A 13053-nucleotide genomic window follows, 5' to 3' on the forward strand; every position below is an offset into this window, starting at 1 on the left:
GGAAATTTGGAGACTGTTATGGGAATAAGGAAGAAGTATTTTGGGAATTCTACATATGTATCCAGTTTTCAAAACACGTTTCCTGGATAACTTAGACCGAAACTTATTTGACCTACCACCTCCTTCTCAGGGGAAAAAGAAAACAACCCAAAAAACCAAACTACTCAGTATTAAAATCTATCACTCTCCCACTAGGCAGTATCACCTACCTTGTGAAGCATTGACTTGGCTCTGCTACTTACTATCAGAACCAAAAATTACTTAGTTTCTGTTTGATCTGGACCATCTATTAAAAATTAGAGATAACAACCCTGAAAGGTATAAGGATCAAGTACAAAGAACTATCACACACCCCATCACCCCCACAACCTCCCAAGAGGAACACTACAGTCTTGAATCACACAGCATCATAAATACCCCATTGACATTCTCTCCACTGGTAGACAACCTGCTTACTTTTTCAGTTGCTCCACATCCGAGTTACTTTCCGGCAAGACTCTGATTCCCCGACCATAGCTGGTACCTCCATGGAGGTGAAACTCCAGGGCTAATAATGTTGACTGAGTCTCTGAATTCACTGATTGAAGTTTGGTATGAAGGCTATAAATCCTAAGGTAGCTTCCAATCTAAAGAGAGATAATTATCTTTAAAATGGGGGAAAAAACATTATTTCCTGAAATTAAAAATATTTCACAACTGTTAGGCAGGCACATGGACGCATTATAAAGAACAAAGACTACAGAGTACATCACACCAATGTTCAAAAACTGAGTATCAGCCCATGAACACAAAATCCCTCCCTGTCCAAGTTCCCTGGAGTCAAAGTGGGTTACGCAGTGAGCTGCTAACTGCCAGGTCAGTGGTTCGAGTCCAGTATGTTATTTGTTCTTGGAAATGTACAGAGGCACTTCTACCCTGTCCTATAAGCTCGCCAGCAATGGACTTCAATGGCACGGAGTTTAGTTTTTTGGTTTTATCTAAATCTTTTCCACTGTAAGACTTAGTTCCATTTGTGACATTATAAAATGTGAAAAAGAAATATTGCAGTTTAGCAAAGATAAATGGCTTATAAACAGTCACCTACATAGGACTTACACCCTCTATTTGCTTAAGGTTTCACTCATTTGAACTAATTTAAGGTTTAGGTAAGTATAATCCCTAAACACCCTCAGTAGGGGCACACTGGAAATGGGTTTGTTTCATGTACTAGATGTACTTCAAAGTAACAAGCACCTGTCTATCCCACACCACCGATGCGAGGAAAACCCTCATGAAGGGAAGCGCGTGTGTCTGCAGCACCACAGGGAAACCAATGAAAGATTTACTCCGTCAGCCTGACTTGATCAGCCTACATGACCTGATTTCACTGACTAGATTCTGTAATCATTCTATTTTCGTCACACAGTACAAATATTCTATAGCCAACCTGTGATGATTTGCCAAAAGTCCTACAAAAAAAAAACCAACATTATAGAGACTTTCTTCTACTGTAAAACTCTTCCAATGAGGAAAATGTGGAATGTTATTTTAAAGAGTCGCTATTTACCCAAAAGGAGCCAGGTAGGCTAAGTCACATGTTGAGAATGTATTTATAGGGAGAAACCCTGATCAATGCGTCACCAGTTAGGAACGTTACTGGCATAAACAACTGCTGGGGGCTGGATGACTGCGGCAGCATCGCTCCCTCCCTTCGCTAGGACTCAGGACAGGGTAACAGTGGGAGGCTGTGTGCTAGAGAAAAGAAGAGGGGAGACAATGGCATAAAGCAACCTTCTACTTCTGCTTTTTGTCGTTTCTCTTAAATTATATTTTTTATTACCTTCTAGACCTAGTAGAGGAGACACATGGGGGAGTAAGAGTCTCACTCCTAGATACTAGTCCTTAATCCCCCAAGGTATTATCTTCCTGCAATGATGGAGCTGTGCACAGAGGGGAGAGCATTCTGCACGTGCTGTGACCTTGCACTCAGGACATCACATCTGAACAGCCAGGGAGAGGCCAGCACAGGAGGAAGACCCAAGAAGCAAGGAGGCGAGGACAAACCTCATTTTCCTCACAATTTACAAAGCAGGGTCATGGATTAAAGTAACGAAAATTCCCATTTCTACTTATTTTTCTCTGACTTTTTATATGCTTATTAGAGATTTCTTTAAAAAATACACTTAGTATATGCATACAGTATAATTATATAATCAGCAAAGACTGAGAGAAGCCCCCAAGTTGAAGACAGTAACTACATTAAAAATAATTTATTTTATATTTAAATATGTAATATTATACAAAAATAATATCCCCAGAATTAATCTTTACATTTAATTGGCTCAAAATCCCAGGCTCTTTTATGGAATTTGGAAGTTGCTTTTAATAGTCATATAAAAACAATTAAGTAAATGCTGAAGAATTAAGGAGGCTTTCCTTTTCAAATAGTATGTGTAAATAAAAATAATTAAAATGATGTTAATTCAAAGACACATGCATCAAGGTGGATAATCATTAAAACGTCAGAGGGAAAGGGAAATTACTGAGTGACAAATATACTACACACACTTTTTGGGTGTATGAAAAAAACAACTAACAGCATAGTAAACATGGGTGTACATGCCCACACCTGGGATAAAGAGAGGCTGAGAAACAGAGAAGATTTCTTATATCCACCTCTATTAAAATACCCAGAGGAGCAGTTACCCAAGGACACCGTTCAGAGGGTGAGAAAGGAAGAAGAGATGGAACCAACACTCAGGAAGGAAGTGGGGTAAGGCAGGTTTCATTGTGGGGACTGCAGTCGATGAGATGAAACAATCAAGTCCCAATAGCTAAAGTGAAAAACTGATCTGCTTTGTAAAGCAAATATATATATATATATATATATATGAAATAAATATAGCAAAAACATTTGGAAATGTTAAATTTAGATGACTGCATTTCAAAATAAAATTAGAAGTCAAGGCAGGATTTATTTCTTTAAAGCAACTGCAGAGAAAAGACAACAAATTGTTATTTCTAGAACTTCCTTCTGGAGGCAGCATTGCATTTTTTCCCTTCAAATGTGGCTCAATACATAACAAAAATAAATCAGAATAACAGACACTACTTGTTGGCAGTCATCAGATTCCAAGGAGGGAATGAGGGAGTGATAACCATAAACAACTTTAAATATGGTTTCAGTACACACACACACATGTCCCAAAAAGCATATAAATAAAAACCAAATCTAACAATTAAGAAACCACTATCCCTTTAGGAAATACTCAAAAGTACTCCATAGACACTAACAAGACCACCTTCCGTGGTTCGCTATTTGTAACTTCCTGTGTATGTTTCAGAGTAGTAAATCAAACTACAGCTTTTGGGCCAGTGACATCCCAAACATAATATGACCATGTGTCTCCCATAATTATTTTAATTGTGTCAGGATAACACCGGGTACTTTAAAGCATGGCTTTTGAGTATTGACAAAAGGTTTGAAGTATGTCTGTATATGTGGCTATGTAAAATATTTAGTAAATAGCATGCTATTTTTAAAGCTGGATAAGAAAATGTTAAGGGTGATTTAGGCATAAAAGGTTTCAATGACATACATTGTATTCAACTTTATAATTGGCATAACTCCCCTACTTTTCCCCCCAGATCTGATACAATACAAAATTCTGTTGAACTAGCACCACATAGTTTGGTACAAAATGCACTTTTAAGCAATTGCCTACAGTACTGATGAACTTTCATTTCCAACAGTGACATCTGACTCTGAAAACAAATATATGTGATGTCATCAGACATTAAGTAAGAGTTAAAGCTATACTTGCTTACATATTTAAAAATTAAAATCCTTGTCATTTTTACACTGTATTGCAGACAGAGGTAAGGGCTTCAAGAAGTTCCTGACAATTTTTCATTAGCTTTTCATTCCATCTCCCATGAACTTTTGAAGCCCCCTGGTAATGCCATGATGGATGCTATTTCTGGAGAATCAAAGACCACACATTTTATTTATGTGTGTGCATTTCACCCTCTAGTGGACAGGACACAAAGGGCCTACCAGAGAGCCGAAACACCAGGGAAAGTGCACAGGACTTACTGATCCTTCTGCGGCAGAGATAACCGACTCCCCTATTCTGTACAAAGCACTGCGCTTGAGGCTCGGCAGAACATGGACAGGGAACGTGGGAACAGAGCAGGAATAGAAAAGGCTATGGGGACACCATGGACAAAAGAAAGCAATGAACTGTGGAAGTCAGTGTGAAGGTCGTGTAACTGAGGTGAATCTAATATGTAAATTCAGGTAAGATCTCTAACTGGAAAAAAACCAGCATGAACTGTATCAGTCTTAGTTTAAAAATGAACAAATCAACATTGATACAGCATTTTAGGAGGAAAAGCATCAGGATATGTTTTCCATAATCGACTTTCTTTGACACATCAGTCTATGAACGAGTGTGTGTTATAACGGACAGCAGGGGGCTGGGACTACTTCTTGGCTCTGGCTTTAGCCTAACTTATTGATTTAAATTGCATGGCCTTCTTTGTAGCACAATGAGCACTGGGAACCCGTCCTTCTCAGAGGCAGCAACAAAGGGAAGATGGGCAGAACAATTCACATGTAAAAAGTTTCGGTGAACCACTGCTGCGCCCTCCTAACTTCCTCACACAGTCAGAGAGACGAGACATTTCAATAGAGAAAACTATTCCTTTTAGTGCGAAAGAGGTCTCGCCCTAAAAACAAACTGTAGATTCAAACACTGCCCTCGTTTTACTAGCTATACAATCTTGGCAATTTGCTTATTTTTCTAAGTGTCTCTGCTTTCTCACTTGAAAAGTGGGGACAATGATAGCACTTGTTGCAGAAAATACCTCCCCAAATCAACTCCACCACAGCAGTGACTCCAACTCCTACAGAGCAACAAAACCCTCTGCAATGGAGTGGATTCGCATCACGAGCAGAACCGCCTCTCTCGGTTTGTAAGGCTGCAAGTCCTTAAGGGAGAAGTCCTTCTCCCCAAGAGCAGCTCGAATGCTCACTGACACTGCGTCCGCTCCAAGCCCTAGCAATCCTGGGTCAAACTGTCCCCGAGAGTCAAAAGCCTTGTCTTTCTCCCAGAGTGCCTAGTGGTTTCAAGCTGCGGACCTTGGAGTTGGCAGCTCAACGTGTAACCAACCCACTCACTACGTGACCAGGGCTCCTTTCCAATTCACGTCCTCGTGGATGGTGTTTCCCAGACAATATATCTTTATGGGAGCAGGAAGCCTCATTTTCTACCACAGTGGGTTTGGATAGCTAAACGTCTAACCCTTAGCCCCACCAGGGCTCTGTATTGCACAGAATAGTGCCGCATAAATATGAAATTCTTAAAAAAATGGTACTCATTATTATTATTAATTTATGGTGCCACTACTTTCTAGAAAGTATACTTACAAATAAAAGATACAACTCATGAAGAAGAAAATACTCACTAAGCTTTCAGCTATTACTAGGAAAAAATAGTATATCTAAACAACAAGCTTTCATGTAAAAATCTCTCAAAAACAGTGAGCAAATTCTATAAACTACACACTTCATAAACACACCCAATTTAAAATAAACATCAGAGATGGTGTAACAATTTCTTAACACTCCTGAGAACAGTCAGTGGTCAAACTCTATCAAACCAACTAGCAGAGCTTAACGTATACATTTACACTATTTCTATAACCTTTGTTGTTTTAAGACAATGTATATGAGAAAATGTTTACTATTTTTATGTCTGTAAAACTGTGCATGAATTAAGACATTCAGGAATTGTTCTTTAACTCAAGTTGTTCAATCCATTAAGAATTAAATTATCTTTTAATACACACATTTTATAGGGTAGAGAATAGAGAAAAACCTCTTTGAAGTAGATTTCCAGACTATGAATATCATGCAATTCAATTAATCCTCACATTGGTAAGAAATAGTAAATATACTTGCTACTCATTATCACCTTCAGAGATTTTGCCACTCGGACATGGTTGTCATAGACCAAAATGTCGACCACCAGATTGTGGAGGCGCCGGAGGTGACTTAGATCCCCTTCTAGAAGAAGGTCACGGATTAAGACCCTCCAAGATGGAAATGGTGTCCGGGTGCCATCCCATACCTGCCGCATGGGGACAGAAAAAAGTTTAAGGGTCATTTTTAAAAACTACTGTTGCTAAAAAATAAAAAAAGTACCTGATGTAAGGGGCTTAAGTGGAGAGCAAATGCCTTGAGAATGATTGGGGCAGGGAATGTATGGATGTGCTTTATACAATTGATGTATGTATATGTATGGATGGTGATAAGAGTTGTATGGGTCCCTAATAAAATGTAAAAAAAGAAAAGAGGAGAAAAAATGATTAGGGCAAAGACTGTACAGATGTGCTTTATACAATTGATGTATGTATATGTATGAACTGTGATAAGAATTGTATGAGCCCCAATAAATTGTTAAAATTTAAAAAATAAATAAATAAAAAATAAAAAAGTGTGCGACTGTAATATACAGGTAATTAATTATATGCAAATTATCTGCAGCAATTATGTAATACATTTTCATTGTAAATGAGGTGGGTGTTTACATTTCAGATCATTGATTTTGTATTCAACAGCTTAAACTATTAATCAAAGCCCCTCAATAGCTTACCCTTCACCCACTCCCTCACTACCCTTTAAGAAGCTCTCCTAGTTTAATTTTTACATTCATTTCAACATTTTATATTTAAAGTAACAGTGACATGAGAACAGATTTCACTGATCTGAGAAGGTTACCTGTAAGACAGGGATGAAGGTATATGTTGTGTAGCTTTTGAGAGAAAGTGCATGCATTCACGTCCAGTAAAAGTGGTAGATGTGAACTCAAAATTAAAGAATTTCCCAACGAAATTTATATAAGAAAATACATGCTGCTGCTCAAGAGGGGCCTTCTCACTGTCATTCTCCAGTGCGCTCGCTGCAGGCGCGCATGTTCATTTATTCGGTACATCGCACTGGGCAGAGCATGTTCATTGGAAGCTCAAAGTCTTTTTTTTGATGTAGCTTTTTTGCATTTATTTATTTTTTTTAACAATTTATTGGGGCTGATACAATTCTTTTCACAGTTCATACATATACATACATCAATTGTATAAAGCACATCTGTACAGTCTTTGCCCTAATCATTTTTTTTCTCTTTTCTTCTTTTACATTTTATTAGGGACTCCAACAACTCTTACCACAATCCATACATATACATACATCAATTGTATAAAGCACATCCACACATTCCCTGCCCTAATCATTCTCAAGGCATTTGCTCTCCACTTAAGCCCCTTGCATCAGGTCCTCTTTTTTTCAAAGTCTTTTTAACTGTGGATGATTTTATATTGCTTTAGCTCCCATTTTTTCATACTTGATTTACTTAAGTTATTTTATATTATGCATTACATAGAAATGTGATGTTTCCAACTTCAACATTCCATCTTTTCTTCGAAGATCCCATTGTTATTTAAGAAGGGCAAGAGGTAAAGAGACTACCACTCTTCTTTCTTGCCCTGTGCCTCCAGCGTCTCAGGGAGCAGGATTAAAAGCAGTGTTTGCTCAAATGCATCCTCCTAGCATGGGCAAAAGAGGGTGATACCTGACAACTGTCTCTTCCAGAAGCAACTGATGAGCTAAAGTGGGGTTGGAATAAAAAAACAAGGCAGGTCTTACTTTACCTTCTTTATCCTGCTGATTTAAAAACATAAAAAGAACAAGAAGAGATTGAATGTGAAGGCGGGCAGGGCTCCCCGAGGGAGGCAGGAGGAAGCCCTCGGAATGTCAACACTACGCAGCAGCAGTGGGCGTCTTTCCTTAGCATCAAATGAGGAAAAACACAAACAGGCAAAGCATAAGCCACCCTATCCTTATACTACTGAACTCACACTCTTCCAGAAGGAGAGTGGTGGAAAAAGTGCAAAATTAGAGCTGTAGGTTTGCCCAGGCTCACGAAAATTGTAAGCTAAATATTAAGTCCTTAAAATAAAGCACACTTATTTATTCAAATCCTAAAGTATTATCTCTTTGCAGATGCATAGTTGATGCTTTCAACTTGCAAGTTCAACATATATCTCTACCTACCTTCAGAAGAAACGATGTTCCATCCACTTCTGCTTTCCCCAAAAGCTGACAAGTCAAGTCAAAATACTGCATTGGTTGCACATCGCACAATTGCAGTAGCGATGAAGAAGGTGGGAGGTGATTAGATGCCCAAACACGTAAGGCTTCGACCATCTTGTGGTCCTCGGTGGTGAAGTTGAAATACTTGCTTGAAGTACGAGGTATAATAGGAGCACCCAAAGTCCCCTCAAACGTCAAGGATGCAAAGCCGGAGCTGGTGATGCCCTGCGCCTCATTCTTATACACCTGGATCTAAGGAAAGCAGTGGGAAACACCCCAAAAGCAAAGCAGTTTACTGATGCCAAACCCAAGAACGGAATAAAATGCAAGAAAAAATTTTCCAAAAGATTAAAAGAGTACGTCTTTCACTTAGCACAGTGGTTCTCAATCTTCCTAATGCCGCGACCCTGTAATACAGTTCCTCATGTTCTGGTGACCCCCAACCACAAAATTATTTTCCTTGCTACTTCTTAACTGTAATTTTGCTAAATTGTGAGTTGTAAATACCTGATAAGCAAGATATATTTTTCACTGTTACAAATTGAACATAAGGGGTCGTGACCCACAGGTTGAGAACCGCTGACTTAGCATATGACATTATAAAATGTTATTGGAACAAGTACACAGAAAAATACTACACTTCTCATTATTTTTTTAAACAAGCTAGGTCGTGTATTCATTGATAAGATTCATTGATCTTATCAACCCTAATTTTCACATTTCACTTATCACTGTAAGGTATAATCTTTATGGGAGTAGAAAGCCCCATCTGTCTCCCTTGAGGTAGTTGGTGGTTTCTAACTGTTGGCCTTACAGTTAGCTACCTGATGCATAACCACTACGCCATCTGGGCTCCCTTAGAGGTCAGGCAGAGAGGCATACCAGATGCAGAATCCAAAAGATGCTCTCCATTCTCCTATCCCCTGCTTCTGAGAGGTTTACTTTATACCCAGCAGAATGGCAGTATCTCACAGCTGAGTGATATAATACAATCAGTACACGCCTACACTTCTTATCCAGCCCCATTAGGAAGAAGTCATTTGGGGGAGTCACAGAGAATAACGAAGGCTGGCAGAGCCATACATAATTGACTGCACTGCAACCAGAAACCGCCTGAAATTCAAACCAGATCATTCCGAAGGGCAAATCTCGTGGCTGATGTTAGATGGATCTTGGTTAAAAGCAGAAAATACAAACAATTGTTTACCTGTGTTTTACTGACTATACAAATGTATCCGACTGTGTGGATCATAACAAATCATAGAGTGGGTTCCATAGTTCAAAAACACTTCATTGTGCTCAGGTGGGAAATGGACATAGATGCAGAGGATGCCTTTGAAATTAAACAAGTAAATATGGTGTGTTTTAGATTCAGGAACGGTATGTCAGGGTGGTGACCTTTTACAACAGTTATTCAATCTTAAACTGAGCAAAATAATCTGAGACACTGGGCCATATGAAGAAGACTGTTTCAGGACTGCAGGAAGGCTCATTAGCAATGCGTCACCTGCAGGTAAGAAATTGCTTGCTGAAAGTGAAGAGAACTTGAAGCAATTACTGATAAAGATCAAATCAGAATGTTCAATATGGATTAGACATCAACATACAAAAAGGAAAAATCTTCACACTGGATCAATAAGAAACATGCAGAGAAATAATTGAAGTTGCCAAGAATTTTTCATTTTCTTTTAATCCACAATCAATGCAGATGGCAGCAGTGAAAAAACGTTAAATAGCAAAGATGTCACTTTGAGGAGGAAGAGGCACCTGATCGAAGCCACAGTATTTTCTATTGTCTCATGTGCAAGCTGAGGCTGAAAAAATAAACAAGGAAGGCCAAAGAAGAATTGATATCTGTGAGTTAGGGTGTTGGTGAATAAAACGAAATATTTCATGGACCTCCAGAAGATGAATGAGGTATTGGAAGAACACAGCAAGATGCTCAGACATGATAAGACTTCGTCTGGCATATTTTATGCATGCTATCAGGAAAGACTAGTTCCTGGAGAAAGAGACTATGCTTCGTGAAGAATCACCCAAAACAGAGGAGGACTTTCAAAGAGATGGACTGACAGAGTGACACAAGGACGGACTCAAACAGAACATAACTTGAGAGATCCAAGACCAGAAACGGTTTTGTTCTGCTTGCATTGCACAGGGTCATTACAAGTCACAGCTTGTTGGATGCCACTTTGTAACAACAGACTAGAAACTGCCACATGCCCAACAGCAATACAATAAATAAATTCTGGTGCACTGACACAATGGAATACGATCCAGCAATTACAAGGAATATGATCAGCAAGCTGAATGAGTACAATTTTTGCACGAATATTTAATTTCAATTAAACAAGAACAGTAATAAAATATATAAGGATGGCAATGTATATTGTATGAATATGACTCCAATAGAAAATGTCAGCGTGAAAGAAAGTAGGCAACTTTTGAAAGTTTGGGTAAGCTGCAATGAGATCATTAGTTCTCTTTCTCTTTTCATCTTTCCATGGTTGTCCGGCTGTCCTTCTGCTCAGAGGAAACAGGACGAACAGGTAAGAGGAGCAATGCCCCTCTGGAACTTTCTGGAACTCTCGTGCCATTGGCTTGCAGAGCAGCACATAGCCCACGAGGGGCACACGTCATCAGAAGCATCATGGATAAAAAGGGCAGCAAAGAGAACACAAGTCTTCATGTAAACAAGAAGACAAAACGAGAGAGAAATGTTTACTTTAAGGGCTGGAAAGTATCAACATGTTTAAAAGCTGTCATAGGCAGTGATTTCCATCAAGTTTAATAAAAGTTGCGGTGAATTTGCCCTCGTCTTTGTTACACCCAGCAAGCAAGCTTTGTATTCCTGACGGACTAGTTAAGAAGGTGGAGAAAGATACTCTTGCATATGGTTCTGCTGTGAGTGATTAACAGGGTTAATTGTGATTACCATCCTGCCAGGTATAATATGGGCCATTTCAGAAGCAAGAAGGGGGCAAATCTCATCAGCAGAGAGAGAGAAGTCAGGAGAGCATGTCTTTTGGACCCAGAGCTTCCTGCACACGGAACCTACTTGATCCAGGAGACAGCTGTGACACGAGAGGACAAGAACCAGCAGAACCAGCAGCCAGCGAAGTGGACTTCTCAGCCCACAGAGCAAGTAGAGCTGAGTGCTTTTGGGCAAGCGGCTGGCTTATGGAGTGGGGTGTTTCAAGGCATTTAATTGGAGGAGCTGGGTTTGCTGGTTTTACTTCCCTAATAAACCCCATAATTGTGAGCATCATCTGTAAGTTATGTGTGGCAATTGCAAGGAATTATAGAACCCAGCTGAAACGTAGAGAGTGCTGGGGGGTGGTGACTGATGGAAGGAAGGTGACCTCATAGCTAACCTCTGCCTGTGGCAATCAGCATGGGAGCCAGAGGAGGCCAGATGGCCCTCATGTTGTTTTTCTATTCCTGAACAACAACAACAAAAAGCGAAGTAAAGCAATACCAGAGCCAAACGTTAACTAGTTAGTAAAGGTGCATTCTTACATTCCTTATAGCAAGTTTTAGATTTTAGGTCAGGTCAAAATCGAGTATGTCTCAATATTTTCACATTGCTTGAACTAATAGATCAAAGAGGAAAGATGGTGATCTCCATTCTTCTACATTTGGTCATCCTTAGGATTTTTTTATTCAAGCTTAATCTGGAAAATATTTTAAAGCATCAATCTATACTTGGAAGGAAGTAGAAAAATGAAGCCTGAATCATAACAATTAATATTTTCTTAGGAGGAGCGCTGGTGGCCCAGTGAGGGAAATGTTGGCTGCTACCCCGTCCTGAGGGAGCGGCAGTTCAGAGGTGAGCAGCCACGCTATGGGATAAACACACCGCGGCTCCCTCTGTATAGGAGCACAGTCTTGGGAGTCCTTTAAACAGGCCTACTCTGTCTGATGAGTTGGAATTGACTTGATGGCTGTGAGTTTAATTTTGGGTTGAGGTTTGACAGGCAGTTTGGTCAAATTACTAGGTTTCCCACTATAAATTATTTAGTCTACTAGTTACATTTTTTTTCTGAACCCTCCTGAAACATTTGATGTCATGTTCTAACAAAGCAACCATATAATTAGTGCTAACAAGATTTTATGAACAAAGAGCTCTCTTCAAAATACAAATTTTAGACAGTATGAATTATACCTTTAGCCTGTGGAAGCGAACGATATCTCCATTTTTATAAATTATTGGAAGGGCTTCATAATTTCCACTAAAAAGCATGCAAGTTAATTTTATATTTGTCTGGTCCACAATTGTTACCACTGAGCAATAATCTGGAAGACACAAAAATATTTTGAAGTTAGGATTACCTGATTTAGCATTTCAAAGCATTTGATAAAATATGATTATGTTGAATTCAAAAGAAGCACCTTGATTCTTCCTTCAATTAACTCTTCCAAGAGGATCAAAACATAGTCATCTCCTTGGCTCTTAAAATATACACTGCTAAGTTATTTTGCAAATGTCCCTCTCAAAATTTAGAAAGGTGAGAAAAACATTATAAATATCCTCTGACAACTGTTCAGTTATCAACCAGGTGTCTAACACTGTGCCACTAGGATTCCTTTCATAAATATCCTACAGAACGTGTTTCGCCTGAGAGGCTGATACTTGCTTGAGGCTTAGAACCAACCAAACAAAAATTGTTCCTGCTATGTGAGTCAGCTCCAACGTTTAGCAACCCTGCAGACAAAAAACAAGGCGGCTGGTCTTACCCCAACCTCACAATAGCTCCCATGCTTCAGCCCAGTGTCGTAGCAACCGTGCCAATTCATCTCCTTGAGGAACGTCTTTCATTGCTGACCTTCCGGTTTGCCAAGCATGATGGCCTTCGCTAGGGACAGGTCCTGCTTGACAACATGTCTCAAGTACAAGAGACATTTGCCGCCATTCTGATATG

The 13053-nt window shown here is 39.4% G+C and overlaps 1 protein-coding gene across 5 annotated transcripts in view; it reads right to left on the reverse strand.

Annotated features, from left to right (window-relative positions):
- Positions 1-13053, reverse strand: part of POT1 (protection of telomeres 1) — a 100186-nt gene that overhangs the window by 38805 nt on the left and 48328 nt on the right. For 4 of the 5 annotated variants that reach the window (XM_075558622.1, XM_075558623.1, XM_075558621.1 and 1 more), the window contains 4 exons: positions 12297-12427; positions 8093-8383; positions 5958-6113; positions 457-626 (listed from right to left, as the gene is read on the reverse strand). In XM_075558622.1, coding sequence (XP_075414737.1) covers positions 457-626; positions 5958-6113; positions 8093-8383; positions 12297-12427 — 748 coding nt within the window. Of the gene's footprint in view, positions 1-456; positions 627-5957; positions 6114-8092; positions 8384-9338; positions 9465-12296; positions 12428-13053 lie in introns of those variants that run through there. The other variant, XM_075558625.1, reaches the window with a different exon arrangement.

Source organism: Tenrec ecaudatus, chromosome 9, assembly GCF_050624435.1.
Source record: "Tenrec ecaudatus isolate mTenEca1 chromosome 9, mTenEca1.hap1, whole genome shotgun sequence".
Taxonomy (NCBI): Eukaryota; Metazoa; Chordata; class Mammalia; order Afrosoricida; family Tenrecidae; genus Tenrec; species Tenrec ecaudatus.